This window comes from Cibotium barometz, chromosome 55 (genome assembly GCF_041138505.1).
Source record: "Cibotium barometz isolate CiBa-2024 chromosome 55, ASM4113850v1, whole genome shotgun sequence".
In the NCBI taxonomy this organism is placed as follows: domain Eukaryota; kingdom Viridiplantae; phylum Streptophyta; class Polypodiopsida; order Cyatheales; family Cibotiaceae; genus Cibotium; species Cibotium barometz.
The window spans coordinates 18,030,275-18,053,046 of record NC_141100.1 but is presented as its reverse complement, the minus strand read 5'-3'; the positions used below and the strand labels follow the sequence as shown (position 1 = coordinate 18,053,046).

Genomic DNA, 22,772 nt, shown 5'->3' with positions numbered 1-22,772 from the left:
CATAATATGATGTGATTGGATGAGAATGGATGTGATAAGACATTGGATGAGAATGGATGTGATAAGACGTAATATGATGTGATTGGATGAGAATGGATGTGATTGGATGAGAATGGATGTGATAAGACGTAATATGATGTGATTGGATGAGAATGGATGAAGAACAATGAGAATACATATGATTGGATGTGGATTAAGCAAAGTGAACTGATTTAGAAGAATGTGGAATAACGAGAAATGAGGTGGAACGATGTGAAAAGATGAGAGTTCATTAGAAACTGTATTTATGAAACCTATTTTTAAATGACTGTTTTATGTCAAGAATGCTGGGGAAGCATTTTGACCATCTTGTGAATGAGGTCGTGGAGACCAAAGTGATAAAGTTGCAACAACTGACAGAGAGTCAATGGAGGACGTCTCGCGTAGCAAGGTTGGCCGAGGACTTGACTAGTCTCAGTTCGATTTAAATGGTGAGCTTCCGGTACGTGGATGAGGGACCAACAAAGCGGCCTATGAGTGAAGCGCTAGGTGACCTGCAAAGGATCCTAAAGGGTGCTGACCATACGGTGCTCGGTCGCCGAAGATACCCACGCGTGCATCGAGGAAGAAAACTGGAACAAGGAGTTAGAGTTGTTTTTTGAACTCGGGCATGGATCTGGTTGATTGGCCTTGCTGGTCCTCGACGAATGAGTCCATGGCTCTTTTATATGGATCTGTTGGTTGATCTTGCTGATCTTCAATGGGGAGTCCATCTGGATTTTTATAAGTGAATATATTTCCAGGTACTATGAGCTAGGAACTATTGAAAAGGCACCTGAGTGGACAGGTGGGGGTGAGCGTTCTGGTTGCCAATGATGCCATAGGTACACCGATGAAGGAATGAGTGAAAATTAGAATTCAACCGGATATTTTCGAGGATTATGATCAGTGATACTATGGTTTCATTAAAAGATTGTTTTAAAGATAGTTGAATCTATGAAACATGCAATTTCATATTGGGTGTGTAAGTGGTGTGACTATCTTGAAGTTTGCTTGAAGCGCCGGCTAGGGGGCCTAGGAACACTTTTCCTTGGTACCCGAGATAAAACATAACTAAATTCCTAAATGGATCCTTTCACTACAGTGGTTGGGCGGTTGGCTAACCCATGGGATTGGATGGGGTTAATAGGCTGGACTCATGGATCCATAAATTGAGACTCAATTTTATTATGGTACGATAGATGAAGTAAATCCCAGATAGTCTTTGTTCTATGGAAAAGAATCAATGACTATGCCTATCGAGCGACGATGAGGAAAAAAGCATTGGTCTCTATGATCCAAGTGCAAGTTTCTTCCTTGATCTGACCATGTGACTTACAGGTTCGGTCGGATCAGTTTGGTTAGTTAGAATAAAAATATCATGGAGAAATCGCCCGTGCTTTCTGGGCGAGGGAAGTTTTTTCGGGTTCAGTTTTGGAAGAACCGAGGGATTAGTCTCTTATCTGGATATCCATGGGCAAGGCCCCGAGTGAGAGGCTTTGCCCTGGCAAGAAGTGCTACTTCCGCTACTAGCACCCCCAAATTCGTTGCGCGGAGGGGGCAGGGATCTTTCAGCTGGTATCAGAGCAAATTGGCTAAAGTGGATCAACCGAGAAGCAAGAAATGTCAAGAACTTATGAAGTACCAATAAAAGATTGTAATTGTGATGAAATTCATACAAATTGATATTCAAAATAAAAATTCATAAATTGGTAATTGGGTCTTCAAATGGAAGTACCGCAATTGTATGGAATCCCTGACTTGCTTGAGGCCTAGATATGATGGTATTTACCTTATAACTCCAAGGACCGTGACTACCTGTATATACCGTGGGTATAACTGCAGCTCTTTACTGACAATATATACGAGTAAATCTAAGACCTTGAAGTTATAAGAAAAAATGCTATCCAGAGGGGATAAATTCGAATGCTGGTTGATATGATTTTAGAATTCTGGTTAAGAATTGATGAGTTGATTTGGATTCTAATTGAAAGATGATGATTCCTGAATTCTGGTTGAAAGAAGATAAATTGAACAAAGCCACAATGAGGATGAATGGGACAAATCCCAATGATGATATTGGTAACTGGAATGACGATTATGACTTCAGCAAATCACTGTGAGATTAGTAGATTGTGCTGATAGATTGCTGCTATTAACCCTTGACCCAGTGGATCTAATTAAGGGATGACAAATTGAAAACCTGCATAACTGAAATTCCCGTGGAGGAATGATCAGATGGAATTTTCGGTCTGATGGACCATTATTGTGTTAAGGATATGAATGATATGTTATGAATGAATTATTATCTGATAATGAGTTCTATATGTGCTTCTTATAGAAAGGATCTTTATCCCAGGATTCTGTTGGGTTGACCAGACCATAAGGAACCCCATAATCAGTTGGATCTTAAGGGAAAGACTTGTCCTCCAGCTGCTCTGCAAGATGAGGATATCTCGCGTTTTTTAAGTGGGGCAGGATGTAAGATTCCTCCCTCCAGCTTTTGAGGTGTAAAGGTGTAAGAACCTCCCCTTCTGTTCTTGAAATTATTCCCTTCTCTGAAATAGGAGAAAGATCTTGTTTTATCTTGTTTTGGCCTAGAGAGAGAAAATGTCTAGAGAGAGATAATCCAAAATTGATATATCTTTGGATATAAAAATCCTCCTAGTATCTAAAATGGTTTCCCTTGAAACAGAAGTTCAAAATGAATTTTCCAATGTGCATTAGGAATCAATTAAAAACGATATAAGAGACCTTAGCCTAAGGGTTTAGATTTTCAGAAATTTCTGGATTATGGTCCAATTAAGGTTCCTATGGACCAATAGGATTAATCCAAGTGTTGGGATGAGATAAATCCAAAGAATAAAAGAAAATATCCAAAAAAGAGTAAATGCTCACATAAGATGAAGAGTTGACTGAGTACAAGGTTTATTAGTTAAAAATTAAGAGATATTACTTGAAAAATGAGGTATTTTGAGAAAATGATGAATTTTTGACACCTTGGTAAGGAGGGGGAGACTCTTGAGGTAGGTGCCTAATTCACACATGTGGATGAGTTTTTAATTCAAAAAAATTGTGATATTTTTATCTCTCCTGGATCAAACTAGGAGCTAAACTGGTCCAAATCTTGTCCAAATTCAGCCAAACTGAAGCTGGAAAATTCTAGAACTTAGTTGGACTCAATTAGTGGCCTCCCTCACCTATAAATAGATCCTTAGTCTTTTGTAAAAAAATGTGTGAACTATACCATGCCAGTATTACATTAAAATAATGATATTTTCTATTATCCCTCAAAAATCTTCTATTTTTGGAGAGATTGGAGCTTCTCTCTCTTCAACAATCCTTGGAGCTTTCTTCTCAACATACTAAACCAATTGATTGGTTGGGGGCTTCCTTATAAGATAAAGAAGCAAGCCAAATCTAGAGGTAAGAAGTAATTTCATGGTTTTCATTAATATTCTCAATGATTTCATTTCTCAACCCCTCTCAAGCTTGAGAAGTTTCTATTTAGTTGTTTTTAATGCAAATCAAGCTTTCTCTAAGAGTTTTAATGATTAATCACAAAAAAAGTTAATCTTTATGCTTAATTAGAATGCTTTTTATGTATATATTTCTCTCTCCCCCAAAAGAATAGTCATTCCTATATGACTAATTCTTTAGCAAATGAATGCTTCTCATTGATAAATTCTCAATTCAAAATCAATCTCTAAGCTTGTTAAGCTAGGGGTTAAGAAAATAGCTTTTTATGCTTTTATGCTTATAAAATTATACTAAACTTATGATTTAATTCCATAAATTGGATTTAAGTCTAAGGATAGTTATTCTATCCTATCCTAATTGTATTACAAAGTCTTATTCTTTCTAGAAAAGAAAAAGTAGGATTTCTAGCTTACATGAATTTTTGTGAGCTTTCCTTTGGCTTGATGGTTTGAGGGATCTACTCTTGTTTGCAACAAGAGTGGCCACCAATTCTTTTGAAGAGGAAATGGTCAAAAACTAATGAATTATCAAATAAATTCACTGTTTTTGGCTCTGGGGAGGAGTAGAGTAACAATGCATAAAACACTATTAACCATTTACAAAGGGGGAGGCTTTATTTATAGGAAAAAGTGAGCCTCTGACCAAGCAAACTGATTCTAGAATTTTCCAGATCAGTTTGGTCAAATTTTGACCATTTTTAGGCCAGTTTAGCTTACCTTTTGGATCTAGTTGAAGCAGGAGAGAGGAGAGATGAAAATATCTCATTATTTGTGAGTTTAAAACTCAACCACACGTGAAATAGGTGCCTCCTTCATGATGGAAATTCTCCCACATTAAGGCGTCAAAAATGCATCATTTCTTCTAAATATCTCTTCTTTTTTTAACTAATAACCTTGTCCTTAGTCAACTCTTCATCTTATGTGACTATTTACTCATTTTTGGAGAGGATTTTCTTTTATTCTTTAATTTATCTCCTCCCTACATTTGGATTAATCTAATTGGTCCATAGGAACCTTAATTCAAAAATTTCAAAAAATCTGGACCCTTAGGCTAAGGTCCTTTTTATCTGATTTCAATTTATTCCAATAGCACATTGAAAATTTCTTTTTGAATATCTATTTCAGGGGAAACCATTTTAGAAACTAGGAGGATTTTTATATCCAAAAATATCTTAATTTTGAATTATCTCTCTCTAGATATTTTCTCTCTCTAGGCCAAAATAGGGAAAACCAGGATCTTTCTTTTATTTCAGAGAGGGGAATAATTATAAGATCAGAAGGGGAGGTTTTGACACATGCATATCTCAAAAGCTGGAGGGAGGAATCTTACATTCGTATTGTGCAAACACATGGTGCACAATGCATAATACCAACTTGCTTGGTGTTCCTAAGCTTGCTCATGGAAAAGAGTTGTTTAATAATTGCGGGGGAAGGACCTAGCCCCTTTAAAGTTATTACATAATGTCCACCCTTAAACGGCAATGCTCAGATACTAGTCTGCCATCCTAGTGAATTCGTATTGTGGATGACCCCTCATTAAATACTAGTTAACTAGTATTATTGGTATAGCTTAAGACCATTCTTGATGGGTGTATGTTGTTGAGGTGTAACAAGTAGTGCCATACTTGATTACTGTATTGTGGTCAAGGTGAAACAAGTGGACTAGACAACTACACACGGTCGAAGCATAACAAGTGGTTTATGCAATTCTTAATGGGTATAGCTTAAGACCATTCTTGATGGGTGTATGTTGTTGAGGTGTAACAACAAGTAGTGCCATGCTTGATTACTGTATTGATGTGCCATGCTAATTGAAGTGTAATAAATGGCAATACACGCCATGCTAGATGATACTCTCATCATTGTGCCATGCTAATTGAAGTGTAATAAATGGCAATACACGCCATGCTAAATGATGTGTATAATGATACTCTCATCATCATAGTGAAACAATTGGTGAGTATATGTTATGTTTGTGCCTATCAACGTTTAATATTGGGATTAATTATAGAGAAGGAAATTAATTAGACAACTAATGTGTTTATATTTGTGAGATAGGTGATGATGAGCAATGCACGTGTCGCACATGGAGGATCTTGTCTATATCATCTCAAAATATTATTATTTTATTGGCCACATGCCAAATGATTGTACAAATTATATATGCACACTTGTGCGCGTGACGTTGCTATATGCACATATTTTAGAAGAGTTTTGGTTATTTACACTTAGTGTGTGAACAAGCTCTAGTGTTTGAGCTATTTTTGTAAAAGTGGAAAAGCAAGCCCAATTTTTTATGTACAACTATTATTAGCTCCATGGGCTATCAATTGAATATAATTCTCAAAATACTCATGTTGTGGAAGATTACACCCAATAGTGTGTTGATGGTGATGTATACTCTATCTCATGTTTTATTTTATTCTATGCTCAATCTTATCAATTTGATTCAAGTCTATGGTTTATTCCTTGATGTATTTGCGAGTTTGATTAATTTCTTCAAGAAGTACATGAGATCTCGTGAGTGGTATCACAGCTATGGGTACTTGGACTTGAAGAATAGGGAGAAGCTCACAAAATCCATAGGATAAAGGAGACAAAATTTCAAGAACTCTTGGACAAAGCTTAGATGGTTTATGGAAAATTTGTGAGCCATCGGATCAAGATTGGAATCAAGGGCATAGAGAGATTGTCACCTTTTCCTCAAAAACCACTTCTATGAAGCCTAAAACCACCCTTCTTCTTTCCAAAACCACCTTCATGAATCTTAATCCTCATCATAATCCAACTATATGGATGCAATTAGAACATTGAGGAGACCAGGGGCCTATTCTCACAATTGCTAAGCATTGTGTATGCTCAAAATCCATAATGTAAGGTGGATAGTTGTCCATAAAACAAATTGAAGAAAGGCTTTTATAGTAAAATTAATTTTAGATTAAAGCCTTAATCAAGAGAAAAATTTCAACCTTCAAAGAGGAGAATTACAGCAATTATTTTCTCTTCTCTCTCTCTAACTAATGGCGACAACGACAGCAGCGGATTTGAGAAGCGCTAGCGGTGAATTTCTTTCCTTCTATCTTAGTCGTGCGCAGCACCGATTCACAACCGTGGAGGAAAACATTTGAATTTTTTTTTAAAGCTTAAGCTTTAAGATTTGAAGCTTCATATCATTTATATATATAAAAACTGGCAATTTTTCCTCCCTTCAGTGTTGCGCGCTACCGTGGGCCATGGAGAACCTTATTAAAAGCTAAAGCTTTTAAAGCTTACAACCCTTCAAAAGATCTTATCTATTATAAGCTTTCAGAGATTCTATTTTCCTTAATTCCAAGAGTCTTAATAGCCTACAAAAAAAAGGGAAGAAAAAAAGAGGTAGTTTTACAAAAACAAAATTCTTAGCAAGTGGCCAAATCTTGGGCATGGTTATTCGACAATATTTTCAACATTTCTAAAGAGTTTTTGAACGTGCCTTTTCTCAGATTCTTTGACAATCAGGAGTCTTTAATAATTTACATTCTTGCATCAAGCATCATCAGTTTCAAAGATAACGATCTCATCGACTTAAAGCAGCACTTCCAACAAACGGGAACCAAGACTTCTTCAACGTGTTATTACTCAGGCATCGACAAGTTCTTATGCTGGTTATCTTCTACATCGGATGCATTTCTTGGGCAATATTCTCAAGTTTTTCAAGACTTCTGGAACCATAGCTTTTTGTTGATTATTCAATATCAACAAAATTCTTTCTGCTACTTATTTCGACATACGAGCTCTACTTCGAATATTTTGCCATCTCCTCAAATTTAAGCACATCGATGTCACTCTATTTCTCAACTGTCCATCATCATGAATTCTCTACCCCAACCATTCAAGAGCAAATTCAATCACTTCAAAATCAGATTTTAGTTAAGAAGAAGTTGAGAATGGATCTAGAAGATAAGTTATCCAGTAAAGAGACATACACATGCTAGTGATGCATCTTCAGATTCTGATGGTAACCAAATTCAAAGAACCATGCAAGCTACTCGTAGAGCTCAAGAGTCTATAAATGAAAAGCCACAAAGCTTTTACTTTTCAAAATTTTGATGGCCAGAAGGATGCTTGCATAATACTTGCTTGGCTTGGTCAACTTGATGATTATTTTTCGGGGGATAAATTCTTCCTTTACACTTGATCTAGTAGTCTGTCCCCTCTCACACGACCCTGTTTTTCTATCTCCGATTGAGATACCCTTATAGGAGAAGAAGGTATACACTGATACGAAGTATACAGTAGCTTTGGGGTCCGCGGCACGTCTTGGGCACCACAAGGTTTCTGCTGGAGAGGCATCAATTTGGATTAGTTCCGCTCGATTTTGGGTGTTTGGACTGTGTAGCGGCAAAGATTTGGTGTGCAGCAACATCTATAGTGTCTTCATCAATATCAACCATCATACTTTTGCCAGTAATACTCTATTCTCTACTCTGTGTTATTTTTCATGCACTTTGCAAGTGATTCAGTCAGTTGGCAACCATCCAAGGTTGCATTCAGTGAATACTGAGTACTTGCAGTGTGTTGAAAGATTTTGCATTTGGTAGAAAGTCATAGTTGGCAGTAGTGATGTATTCAACTGTTGTCTGCTAAGGACAAACTTGATGGGACTAACTACCCATTGTGGTCCTATATGATGAGGCATGTACTGATTGCTAAAGGCCTTTGGAATGTGGTCAGTGGTAATGAAACTCATCCTGTTTCACAACTACCAGTATAACCAAGTGCTGCAGGTACATCTGAAGTAAAATCTGATATAGATGTGGCTCCTCCACATGCACCACTAGTACCTCCCACTGCTACTCAAACGAGATGGGATGGAAGGGATGCACAAGCACATGCATTGCTTGCATTTTCTGTGAAGCAAAGCATTATTCCTCATATTCGGTCATGTAAGACTTTAAAACAGGCATGAGATGCACTTGCTACATTATACCAGGTGTGCAATGAAGCATGTGTTGCATATCTGTGCAAACAGTTGGAGTCTGATCACATGAATGAGGGAGACTCAATGGACAGCTTCTTGACTAAGATCAAAGATTTTAAGCCACAGCTTGCTAGTGTGGATGAGATATATCTTGATAGTACATTGGTACCCATAGTTCTCAATGCATTCCTGGATTCTTATCAAAGTTTTAACTCTACCCTTAGACTCATGAGATGAAGGGAAATCTAAATGCCTTTACATTTGATGAGTTGGTTTTAGTACTCTTGCAAGAAGAGCAGTCTAGGCAAAACACATATGTTATGTGAGTTGGTGACCAAGCATTTGTTGCCAATCGAAAGGCAAAGGTAAAGCTTCTTCGCTTGGTGGCTATAAGCCAAAATCAGAATCCTCAGGTAAGAATGCAGAGAAAGAAGGTGATAAGCCTAAAAAGAAGGGCAAGTGTCACTATTGCGGGAAACCAGGGCACTACATAAATGAATGCAAGAAAAGGCTACAGAAGGAGAAAAAGAAAGAATCGGGCATGGTTGTGGCTGATGCATCTGCACACCAAGTGCAGAGAAGAAGGAATCTGCAAGTTTTTCTCAAGGTGATTGGGCATGGACTGTACATTGCAGTTATGACCCTTCTGTTCATGATGTATACATGTTAGTACACCTCCTCATGTAAATCACCATTCAAGAATGCACTCTTAATGTCTAGCTAATGTATTCCACCCATGATGTGCTGCCAAAGCAATGAGACACCTAATGGTAGTCATACGAGATGTGGGTGCAAAGGTCTCATCATAATCAATGCCCTTTTGGTGGGCATACTCCTTTACAACAAGTCTGGCCTTATAGCGATTAATGCTACCATCTGCTTTACGTTTTAACTTGTAAACCCACTTATTAGTACCAATGGCCTTCTTGCCATGACGTAGATATGTCAAATACCAGGTGTCATTTTGGAGTATAGAGTTATACTCAACCTGCATAGCAAGCATCCAATGATCGTCATCTTGTGCTTTCTCAAAGGAAACAAGTTTCTCCTCATCACATAAAGTAGAAATGAGAACATGATCCACATGAGAATAATTTGCACGATGAGCTGCACGAGTTCTGCTAGGTAAAGGAGCTGCCAACTTGCTATCCCTCAATGTCTGCACAAGCAAATTTGGCATACACCTAGATTCTTTTATGGCTGTTCTCTCCTCATCCACTACATCCTCAATAATTGCCTCATCAAAAGACTAATTTTTGTAAGCTGATTTTGCACATGCAAAGGCTGAATTTCAGCACTTGGTTGAGTATTCAATTGCTTTACATATGGTTGCCCTCCATTAAACAAAGGTAGGAGCGAATCAGACATGTCCTATGAGCATACATTCTGTTGTTTTTGCATGAAAGCATGGATTGAACTGAGTTTTTGACAAAAACAACATCTCTACTTACCAAAATCTGCTTTGAGGCCGGATGGTAGAGCCTATATTCCTTGCTTTCTAAACTGTATTCCACAAATATGCATTTTACTGCCTTATCATCAAGCTTACTGTGTTGTTGCTCTGGCACAAGAGCATAAGCAAGACAACCAAAAACACACAAATGAGCTACAGAAGGCTTCCTGTGCCATGCCAAGCTTCATAAGGAGTTTTAGACTGCAAGGCCTTGGTAGGGCATTTGTTCAACACATAGTTTGCGCACATAGTTACCTCTAACCAAAAACCATGAGGTAAATCTTGGGCTTTCACCATACATCGTGCCATCTCCATGAGAGACCTATTCTTCCTCTCAGCCACACCATTTTTCTGAGGTGTGTATGGCATTATACATTGATGCCTTATGTCTTTTTCAGCCATATATACATGAAATTCCTTGGACATATACTCCCCCCTCGATCTGAACGAAGGGTGCCAACTTTACATTCATATGCATTTTCAGCCATGGATACAAAGTGCCTAAAGCACATAGAAACCTCTGACTTCTACTTTAATGGATACACCCAGCTATATCTAGAGTAATCATCAATAAAAGTGACGAAGTAGAGATATCTGCCAATAGATGGTGTCCTCATAGGACCACATACATCACTATGTGTAAGCTGTAATTTCTTAAGAGCTCTCACAGATCCATCCTTTAGAAATGATGCTCGATGCATTTCACCAAGGATACACCCCTCACATACATGTCTAGCAAGGGTCTCAAGAGTTGGCAACTCAGACACCATATCATGCCTTTGAAGGCGTAACAAACTGTCATAATTCAAATGGCCAAATCGTGCATGCCATAATTCTACATCACTCATAGCACGAGTCGTAAAGACTGAGCAAGCATCATGCTACAACTTCTCAAATACATCCATCTTGTATAGGCCATGAAATAAGATACCTGAGACAATGATAGAATAGCCATGAAACAAGGTACTTGAGACAATGATAGAATAACCATCATTTCTATCCTGAACTGTACATCTGTCATCCACAAATTTCACCATCAAACCTAACAAGGCTAAGGCTGACATGACAGCAAGTTTTTCTTAATGCCTGGCATATATAAAACTTTAGAAAGAGTAAACGTGCCCCCATTTGCAGCAGTGAGCACAACTCTACCAACTCCTTTGATAGGATATGAGGAACTATTTGCACGTGAGACGGTTCCTGCACTTGGGATAGATTCCAAAGATGAGAATGAGTTTTCTTGTGAAGTAATGTGTTTACTAGCACCAGTGTCAAAGTACTAAGCATTCAATTCTACCACTTACATGCATACATCATGAACAGAAGGGTCATATTTGCAATGTACAATCCATGCCTAATCATCTTGAGCAAAACTTGTAAATTCCTTCTTCTCTACACTTGATGCAGATGCACCAACCCACAGGCATGCCCGATTCTTTCTTTTTGTCCTTCTCTAGCCTTTTCTTACACTCATTTATGCAGTGCCCTAGTTTCCTGCAATAGTGACACTTGTACTTCTTTTTAGGCTTATCACCTTCTTTCTCTACATGCTTACCTAAGGATTCTGATTTTGGCTTTACCTTTGCCTTTCTGACTGGCAACAAAAGCTTGGTCACCAACTCGCATAACAAATCAATTTTGCCTAGACTGCTCTTCTTGCAAGAGTACTAAAACCAGCTCATCAAATGTAAGGGCATTTGGATTTCCCTTCATCATGAGTCTAAGGATAGAGGTAAAACTCGTGTACATCACACTACAGTATATACCTTCTTCTCCTAAGAGGGTATCTCAATTGGTGCTAGAAAAATAGGGTCGTGAGGAGGGAGACAGACTACTAAATCAAGTGTCAAAGAAGCTAGTTCTGATACCAATTGTTGAAATTAGGGTTAGGGTTGCAACAATGCACACACACAAGATAGAGAAGCTTGAGAGCACACAAACTCACTAGATTAGAATGAACAAATGTGTGCCAGATACAAAAGATAAGTACACACCCCAAAATGAGTAGATAAGAGGGTGTACATACGCATAGGGAAAAAACCTCTTGGTGAGGGAAAAAGTGCCCCGACGGTCCTAAGTGTGTTCACACACATCACTACCATATAATGCTACAAAATGCTTCAGAATTGTGTCGAAACGTGCAGAAAATGCAATTTAACTCAGTTAATTGCACACAATATGGTTTTCTTCCTTCACCCAGGAGGATGCCTCAATCTAAGATAATGACTTCCCTATTTGCCTATAGCTCTCATAGCCTTACCAAAGGTGTTGCTCCAAAATGAAAGAGATGGAAATACCCTTACTCATGTACCGCTTCCTTGCTTGCCTTGTTCTTGCCTCGTTATCTCTCACATAAACCGGAGCTTTGGTACCATAAAGAGAATGTGGGGGAGAGGGAGAGCTTGAGTTCCTTGCAAGAACACACACACACACACACACACACACACACGATGTGCTTTCCCCTTGCCTCTCTCTCTCTCTCTCTCTCTCTCTCTCTCAAGCACAAAAGGGCCTCCCTCTCATAAGCCTATGCCACTCGAAAAAAATACTCTCAATAGCTATATACAAAGAGTGAGAGTCCCTTGTGTGTGTATCTTAACTCTTTTTACAAAGCCATTGGTTGTGTATTTGCAGTTATATGTGTGTGTTACGGAAGGGGATGATCTGCTTGGTGGGCTCAGAGAGTATTGCATGCGGATGAGGGAAGGGGGGGATGGGCAACTTACAAACATCCACTCTTTGGAGTTGTACGATGGAGAAGAAGGATGTGCAAGGAGTAGAGTGCATAGGAGGGAGCTCCATGTGAGACAGTTTGAGGTGCAATAATTTGTCGACAATAGTCAACCTTTTTCTAAGATGTAATAATTTATGCCTGCACTATTAATGCATCATAAACGAATTGTATAAATGTGTGAATAATAGGGACACACAATGAGTGGAAAAATCAATTCATTAAATCATAAGATTCGATTCACAACTTGGAGTTTATTATAATTAGAACATGAAATTTTATCCACCACAATCGAAGAGGGCCTAGCCTACAGCACACGTTCGCACCTCTTCATTCTATACGATTACGTCATTGCATGTGATTTTTGCAACCTTTCCTTTGGCTGAGAAAGAGTATGTTGACATCGTTATGAATAATATTTTCTTTGCTTCTGCTACCAAAAAGGAATGATCAGAGGGTTAACGTCGTTGCATTCATTTTCCCCCTCAAATCACTAAGAAATAAGATGTTGAGGTCGCTGAGAAAGAGGAGTTTCATTCGCTTCTCATTGCTATCCAACAGTAGAAGGTTTTCATCTCTCTCTCTCTCTCTCTCTCTTGCCTTGGTTTTCGTGATTTTGATTTGTGTGGCTTTAGTGGTTCTGATGTGTGTGGCTTGGAGGCTCGACGAGGGGAAGAGTGGGATAGGTGATGCAAGGCACCCATCTTGTTGCTGTGCCGGTGGGCCACTATAGTCAATGTGGATGTAACCAAAATAACTATGTGATGGAGCTTTGGGAGGCACCTCGAAGCTTTGTCTCTTGGAATGTTGCCTGAGAGAGAGAGAGAGAGAGAGAGAGAGAGAGAGAGGATGCTAGAAGAAATGTTAACCAATGTGCTTAACAATACAAGAAGGGGCCAATATAACCAATATGGTACCAATACAATATAAGAAAGGGCCAATCAAGGAGTGGGATACAATTTATAGCATGAGTTAATAACAGAAACCAAGCCCAATTCAAAAGGGCCAATCAAGGAGTCGGATACAATTTATAACATGATTTAATAACACAAACCATGCCCAATTCGGAGGCGCAAAAACAAGTCTTTGTACTTGAATCTCTCTCCGACTTAAGCAAACACATAGAAAAAGTACCATCATGGATGTGCTTTCCCCTTGCCTCTCTCTCTCTCTCTCTCTCTCTCTCTCTCTCTCAAGCACAAAAGGGCTTCCCTCTCGTAAGCCTATGCCACTCGAAACAATGCTCTCAACAACTATATACAAAGAGTGAGAGTCCCTTATGTGTGTATCTTAACTCTTTTTACAAAGCCATTGGTTGTGTATTTGTAGTTATATGTGTGTGTTGCGGAAGGGGATGATCTCCTTGGTGGGCTCAGAGAGTATTGCATGCGGATGAGGGAAGGGGGGATGGGCAACTCACAAACATCCACTCTTTGGAGTTGTACGATGGAGAAGAAGGATGTGCAAGGAGTAGAGTGCAGAGGAGGGAGCTACCATGTGAGATGGTCTGAGGTGCAATAATTTGTCGACGATAGTCAACCTTTTTCTAAGATGTAATAATTTATGCCTAGACTATTAATGCATCATAAACGAATTGTGTAAATGTGTGAATAGGGACACACAATGAGTGGAAAAATCAGTTCATTCATTCATAAGATTCGATTCACAACTTGGAGTTGATGATAATTAGAACATGAAATTTTATCCGCCACAATCGAAGAGGGCCTAGCCTACAGCACACGTTCGCACCTCTTCATACTGTGTACGATTACATCATTGCATGTGATTTTTGCAACCTTTTCTTTGGCTGAGAAAGAGTATGTTGACGTCGTTGTTGTGAATAATATTTTCTGTTGGAATTAGGGTTGCAGGAAAGCACACAAAGCTTGGAGAAGAAGGAGCAAGAATGCACACAACACAAAGTGTATTAAATTGTGTCAACGTACAAAGATAAGTTAGCCCTAGAAGGATGGGCGTATATACAAGCCGGGGGAAAAAACCTCCTAAAGAGGGAAAAAGTGCCCCGACGGTCCTAAGTGTGTTCACACACATCACTGCCTATATATATGGCAACAAATCCCCCCTGGGAGTGATGGTGTGAACGAGAGCTGGCACTCATGTATAGGGGAGTGCCATGCCCGAAGTAGATCAATCCACAAAGGGGAGCAAGCCCAAAGTTTTGCGAAAAGCTTCAAACTTCTCACGAGGAAGCGCCTTTGTGAAAAGATCGGCGAGGTTGTCCTGTGTTGGCACATAGGCCAAGCTGATCTCTCCTGCTGAGAGTCTCTCCCTGACATAGTGATAATGCACCTCAATGTGCTTTGTGCGAGCATGAAAAACTGGGTTTCTCGCAACTGCCAATGCGCTCTGACTGTCAGTGAAGATAGAGGTGGCAGATTCCTGTCCAACACCCAAGTCAGCCCATAAGCCGTCTGAGCGACACACACTAAACCGTAGCTGTGAAAGCTGCCCTGTACTCAGCTTCACAACTAGAAGTGGCCACAGTAGGTTGCTTCTTGCTCAACCAAGATATGCATGAGCTACCGAGCATGAAACAAAAACCACTTGTGGACACTCTTGTGTCATAGCAACCAGCCCAATTTGAGTCCGAAAAAGCATGTAAATCTGGCGGCAACGATCCCCCCTTGGGATAAAACAACCTAAGATGTATGGTGCCACTCAAGTAGCGAAAGATGCATTTAATTGCCTTCCAATGCTGAGACCCTGGGCTATGCATAAATCTGCTCACCTGTGAGACTGCAAACTGAATGTCTGGCCTCGTAATGCATACATAAATGAGGCAACCAACAGCTGTCTGATAGAGTGTGACATCAAAGTGATCTCCAGCATCATGAAGACTCAACTTCAAACCTGTCTCCATTGGAGTAGCAATAGGCTTGCAGTCTTCAAGGCCAAATCTCCGCAACAATGTCTCAATATACTTTGTCTGACATAAAGCAATACCTCCATCACACTGCTTAAATTGTATCCCCAAATAATTATGCAAATGCCCCAAATCTGACATCTCAAAAGAGGCATTCAAATCAGCCTTAAAATCAGCAATATGACTTTCATTTGGTCCTGTGAGCAGCATGTCATCGACATAGAGAGCAATGATTAGATGTACATCATCCACACATTTAACATATGAAGTGCTTTCTGTTGGACTATTCTGAAAACCATGTGCAGTCAAATATGCATGTATCTTTTCATACCAAGCTCGTGGAGCTTGCTTTAAACCATATAAAGCCTTTTTCAACCTGCACACTTTGTTTTCCTGCCCTCTTTGAACAAAACCACAAGGCTGCGATACATACACCTCCTCATGCAAATCTCCATTCAAGAATGCAGTCTTTATGTCCAACTGATGTTCATTCCAACCATTATGAGCTGCCAATGCACAAATGCCACGAATGGTAGTCATACGACAAGTGGGAGCAAATGTCTCATCAAAATCAATGCCTTTTTCTTGAGCATAACCCTTTGCAACAAGTCTAGCCTTATAGCGATCAACACTGCCATTTGGCTTTCGTTTCAATTTAAAAACCCACTTACATCCAATGGCCTTTTTACCAATGGGCAAATCACACAAAGACCATGTACCATTCTTGATTATAACATCATATTCACTTTGCATTGCAGCCAACCAATTTTCTGAATTTTGTGCCTCATCAAATGAAAGAGGTTCTTCCTCTTCACACATACTAGACACAGCCAAAGCATAACAATCTGATGCATAAGAGGCATGCTGAAAACCTGAACGAGTACGACTAGTCATAAGTGCATCAATCTTACTATCACGCAAGGTTTGCACCAGCCATTTAGGCATACCTCTAGCCTGCTCATTTTCAGCCCTATCCTCATGAATTACATCCTGTAAATCTGCATCAGGAATAGGCTGATCTATGATGTCGTTTGAAATCTGCATAGGCTGAATGTTTGCCTCATTAGGACTTACATTTGAATTCCCACCTGTAAACAGAGGCAACAATGTATCAAATACATCGCGTGAGCTCACACCTGTCTCTTTGGTACATGATAACAAAGGCTGCACAGCATCTTCCACAAAAACAACATCTCGACTAATCAAGATACGTTTTGACTGCGGATGATACAATCTGTAACCCTTGCTCTCAGCACTGTAACTAACAAAAATGCATTTGACAGCCTTATCATCCAATTTTTTACGTTGTTGCACAGGCACTAAAGCATAGGCCAAGCAACTAAAGACACGCAAGTGACCAATAGAAGGCTTCCTGCCATGCCAAGCTTCGTATGGAGTAATAGACTGCAAGGCCTTAGTGGGACACCTGTTGAGTACATATGCAGCACACATGACAGCCTCAAGCCAAAATGCATGTGGCAAAGCTTGGCTCTTGACCATACATCGTGCCATCTCCATAAGTGACCTGTTCTTCCTCTCAGCAACACCATTTTGCTGAGGGGTATACGGCACTGTACATTGGTGTTTTATCCCATGACTAGCCAGAAATGCATCAAACTTTTAGACATGTACTCCCCCCCTCGATCAGGAATGGAGGGTGCCCACAGTACAATTGGATACATTTTCAACCATAAGCATAAACTGTTTGAAGCACAAAAACACTTCGGACTTTGCCTTCAGTGGATATACCCATGCATGCCTTGAGTTATCATCAATGAAAGTCACGAAGTACAAGTGTTTACCAAATGACGGAGTTTGCATAGGCCCACATACATCACTATGTACAAGCTGCAATTTGCGAGTGGCCCGCACAGAACCATCCTTTGGAAACGCAGAACGCTGCATTTTGCCCAAAATATAGCCTTCACAAACATGTTTCAATGGTGCCTCAAGAGGGGGCAATGAAGCAACCATATCAAATTTCTGCAAACGCAGCAAACTAGCAAAGTTCAGATGACCAAAACAAGCATGCCATAGTTTTGCATCTGAAACTGCCCTTTCATCAGAAACTGCATTTGCTGAATCTTCCACACACTTGTCATAAGAATTGAGTCTATACAGCCCACGAAACAAGGTGCCAAATGCAATAATCGTATCACCAGAAGTCAAATCATGAACAGTACATCTGTCATCCATAAATTTGACTACAAATCCAAGTCTAGCAAGCGCAGAGACAGACAATAGATTCTTCTTTATCCCTGGCACATACAAAGCATCTGAAAGTGTGAAAGCGCTGCCATTTGCAGCAGTAAGCATAATTTTACCAATGCCCTTCACTGGGTAAGAAGCATTATTGGCACATGTGACAGTACTCCCATTAGGGACAGCCTCAAGAGAAGTGAACATATCACGATGCGAGGTAATGTGCTTTGTAGCACCACCGTCAAAATACCATACATGAGAGTCAACAGAAACTGCCAAACATGCATCATGTACAGATGGGTCGTACTGGCAATACACGCTAAACGCCCATTCTGTATCCTGCACAACATTTGCAGAATCTGCATTTGTAGAAGCATCCGCTATTGTGGCTGCATTTGAGGTAATGTGCTTTGTAGCACCACCGTCAAAATACCATACATGAGAGTCAACAGAAACTGCCAAACATGCATCATGTACAGATGGGTCGTACTGGCAATACACGCTAAACGCCCATTCTGTATCCTGCACAACATTTGCAGAATCTGCATTTGTAGAAGCATCCGCTATTGTGGCTGCATTTGACTCTTTTTTCTTTGCCTCTTTAGCCTTTAGCTTAGGGCAATTCTTAATGACATGATCATTTGCCTTACAATAGTTGCACCTGGTCTTTTTCTTGCCTTTATCAAGAGCCTTCTCAGACTTAGTGTTGCTACCTGTGGAAGGAGAAGAAGTTGCAGACCTACTAATAGGAGAAGAAACAGTGGAAGGGGCTGCCTTACCACTTCTTTCTCATGCTTGATTAACTGCACGCTGCCTGGCCCTGTTTTGCCTGGACTGCGCTTCTTGCAAGAGCTTGTTGACTAGAGTATCATACTTGACAGCATCAGGTCTGTCCTCATTAAGAAGTCTCCACGTGGAAGCAAAAGTCTGATATGTCTCAGGTAAAGCATCAAGAACAGTCTGCACAAAAGAATGATCAGGAATAATCTCACCTGCAGAAATCAACTGTTCTTTGAGATCTTTAATCTCAGCAAGAAAAACATTCATGTCATCATCTTCTTGCATAATCTTCAATTCTAGCTCTTTACGCAGGTAAGTGATTTTTGTCTCGTTACGACCTACATACAAACCAGCTAGAATATCCCAAGCCTGTTTTGCTATTTTAGCTGAACGAATATGTGGGGTGATGTTACGTTTGATAGAAAGTGCAATCAAGGCATAAGCCTGCGCATCTTTACCATCCCAACGAGCTTGTTCAGTAGTGGGTAAAACAGCAGCAACAGTAGAGCTGCTAGAACCTGCAACATCCTCAACAGATCCTACATCCACAGAACCTGGACGTACATCCGTACCCTGCACAATGTTCCACACTCCTTTTGCAACCAAAACATGATGCATCATGTATGCCCAAAGTGGGTAGTTGCTGTCTCCATCCAGTTTGTCTTCAGCAGACAACATGTGAAATACATCATTACTGTTATCAGCCATGGCCACTGACTGAAAACTGATGCAAAAGCTACCTGTAATGAAGCAAAGACTGAACAGAAGACAACTTGTGCTATGTAGCACGGTCCACAATAGAACACGTATGCCTGTTTTGCAGAAAACTGCACTGTCGAAATTTCTGCAGAAAATGACGAAAACACCTGTGCAGAACTTGAAATGCAAAAACGAAGCCCGAAACGACCTCAGAGTATAGGGACCTGCAAGCGCTCGTGAAAACTCACCTCAATCGGAGAACGTGAGTCGGAGGGTGCTGGCGGCGTAGCCCTGGGAGCCGATGCCTGCTCTGATACCAATTGTTGGAATTAGGGTTGCAAGAAAGCACACAAAGCTTGGAGAAGGAGCAAGAATGCACACAACACAAAGTGTATTAGATTGTGTCAATGTACAAAGATATGTTAGCCCTGGAAGGATGGGCGTATATACAAGCCGGGGGAAAAAACCTCCTAAAGAGGGAAAAAGTGCCCCGGCGGTTCTAAGTGTGTTCACACACATCACTGCCTATATATATGGCAACATTTTCTTTGCTTCTGCTACCAAAAAGGAATAATTGGAGGGTTAACGTTGCTGCATTCATTTTTCCCTTCAAGTCATTGAGAAATAAGACGTTGAGGTCGCTGAGAAAGAGGAGTTTCATTCGCTTCTCATTGCTATCCAACAACAGAAGGTTTTCATCTCTCTCTCTCTTACCTTGGTTTTCATCTCTCTCTCTCTCTCTCTCTCTCTCTCTCTCTCTCTCTCTCTCTCTCTCTTGCCTTGGTTTTCGTGATTTTGATTTGTGTGGCTTTAGTGGTTCTGATGTGTGTGACTTGGAGGCTCAACGAGGGGAAGAGTGGGATAGGTGATGCAAGGCACCCATCAAAAGGAGTGTGATGTATTGTGTAGGTAGAGGAGGAGGACTTTGAGAAAATCGAAAGAGAAAACAAAAAAAATTATCCATAGGAATTTTCGTCATACTTTTTAAAAAATACCTATGGAGGCAGAGCTCTGAGCATTGCACTCTAGTAGGAGTTGTGGTTTTTCTAGACACAATTTTCTAGACACATTAGAGGCATTTAGAGGCTACATAAAACAAATTTCATTTTATAACATTTTCCAACAAATTTTTAGGTTAGTTTAACATAATTAAACATTCACAACTTCATTGATGGTGTTAATTAATTAATGTCCATTGCCATGGGCATTAATTAATTAACGGGCACACCTTAGGTAAGCCTATGTAAAACACAATTATTAATGAATGATATAACATCAAAGGTCTACATAGAAATTAAAAGTTTCGGAAGAGGTTTTATTTCTTCATAGAAAGTTTTATTCTGTACAGTTGAACATATATATTGCTCGTTCATTATGACAGTGAAAGCACCTTTACATGAAGGCCTCATCTCCCTCACTGATTTTGCAAGGCAACATGCAACGATGAAACAAACACAATACCTCCACGCAAACCTGTAGAACATTCCAGGCGACAACGTGCATACCCGAGAGAAACGGACAACCAAAAAAAACATGCGAACATGCACGGACGAACCAGACTAACGAATCACACGTCACGTGGATGAGGTACACGATGCCAACCACCAGGGAGGAGCCTCCACGGCCGGAGCACCAGGTCCTACCACCAAAGAATAGCACCACCACTCACTGGCCCAAGGTACCTGAAACAAAGGCATGCACAAAGTAGAAATAGACGCGAACAACACACAAGAGGCTCCACGGCCAACACGCAGGAGGCTCCACGGCTGGAGCACCGGCTCCCAACGCCAAAATAGCAGAAGACCACGTTCAAGAAGAAGGACCAACTCTCGTTGCCCCAAGGACGACCACACGCCACCCCACATTCCATATTCGACTCCCACACGTGTCCAGCATCAAGACACATGCGACCAAATCCACCAACCTCCACCTAACACTCACAACCTTAATCAACCGTTGTATTGGCGTTGTATTCGATTAATTAGTGAAAAAAAACATTTTGCACACATATTAGGTACAACTAATTAAAAACATATTGGTGCCTTAAAAATACACACATAAAAATACGCCCACGTGTGACTAGTATACATTTCAGGTATGCTGGTGAAGTTTCAACTGTGGTAGCATGTCAAGCTTTCTTGGAGAGGTCCATTTCGAGGAGCTAGCGACGGGCAGAGTCCGATGTGTGGAGACAGGCCATGAGATGCGTGCTGCAGAGAGGGAGGGGTATGGCCGCAGCAAGAAGTGCCGCAGGACTCTCTTCGACCTCTGCCTGGCGCAACGGAAGCCGCCCCTCAACGTCTTCGAGCAGAGCCCCACCTCCAAGTAAGGCCCTAATTTCCATCAGTATTTCTGTCTCCTTGTTTTGTTTGGTCCCGCTTGGATTTAGGGCTTAGCATCTCATCTTTTTGATGGTGGGCGGGCAGTCGTTTCTGCCATTGCCCACTTCGAACGGGCAGTGGCAGATGTGCAGTATTGCTTGTTGTCCCCTGCCCATTGCTGCCAAGTGTATATGACGCTCTTTAGGCTGTTCACACCCATGGGCTAGCCCATTGGGCACTGTTAAGTCTGCAAATACACTGGCAATACTGCCAGTTGACCCCCCTGTCCATTGCAACATGAACAGGGCAGGAAGCGTGATAGTAGTGCCGGTGGCAGTTGCTCATAGCACCGTGTGGCTAGATCGACCTATGTGACCAGGAAAGGTGTTGAACTAGCATGAATGCTTGTCTCTGGGCTCATGTTGATGTGAAGCGTAAATGCGCCTGATGACATATTTATACCCGCTCATTGGACTGGTGGGGCTTGGGTGGGTGTGATTTCCCCTCCATCTGTTTTTGAATAGGGAAGGCTTCTATTGCGTAATTTGTAGCCAACCTTAAGGTGTCTTCACCAAGGCTGCAGCTGTCCAAGCCCGGCAACGGTTGCAGTTTTCTCTCTAGATGGTTCTCTCTTGTTAGTGGGGATGTCGTAGTATCTAGTCCATACTATGCATGATGGAGTTGATGGTTTATTGTCTTATGGATGACTACCATGAGGTTATAAATTGCACTTTCTTATAAGGCGAATTTGGCATGTTCTTGGATTCATCTAGGTATATCTTTATGCTGTATTAGCGGACATGCAAATTTCACATTGTGAAGGTTTCATCCAAGTTGCAGCCAGTTGATAGTGTTAATTCTTTCTATCTTTAGTGGTGCATATGCCGTATCAACTACCTTTTTGTTGTAATAATTCTTTCTATTTGTTATGATCCTTGGTGCTAGGCTTCATTATGGCTGAGTCTGCCCTGTATCTCTGGAGCTTTGACAGACCTTTGTATGAATGTTGTGCGTGTGCGTGGGGAGTGTGTGTGTGGGAGCATATATTGATACCAAGTTCTACACCCACTATTGGGCATTGATGATGTTAGTGGGGATATCGTAGTATCTATCCATACTATGCATGATGGAGTTGATGGTTTATTGTCTTATGGATGACTACTCGAGGTTATAAATTGCACTTTCTTATAAGGTGAATTTGGGCATGTTCTTGGATTCATCTAGGTATATATATCTCTTTAGATG

General features: G+C 40.5%; 2 protein-coding genes across 3 annotated transcripts in view; one reads left to right on the top strand and one right to left on the bottom strand.

The window, feature by feature from the left end:
• Nucleotides 1–22,772, bottom strand: part of LOC147607447 (uncharacterized) — a 156,404-nt gene that overhangs the window by 84,530 nt on the left and 49,102 nt on the right. The gene's annotated exons all lie outside the window — the stretch shown is intronic.
• LOC147607446 (uncharacterized) overlaps nucleotides 21,258–22,772 on the top strand; it is a 59,491-nt gene continuing 57,976 nt past the window's right edge. The window contains exon 1 of one of the 2 annotated variants that reach the window (XM_086790253.1): nucleotides 21,258–21,531. In XM_086790253.1, the coding sequence (XP_086646379.1) occupies nucleotides 21,332–21,531 (200 nt within the window). In that variant the 5' untranslated portion in view covers nucleotides 21,258–21,331. The remainder of the gene's footprint in view (nucleotides 21,532–22,772) is intronic. The other variant, XM_086790254.1, reaches the window with a different exon arrangement.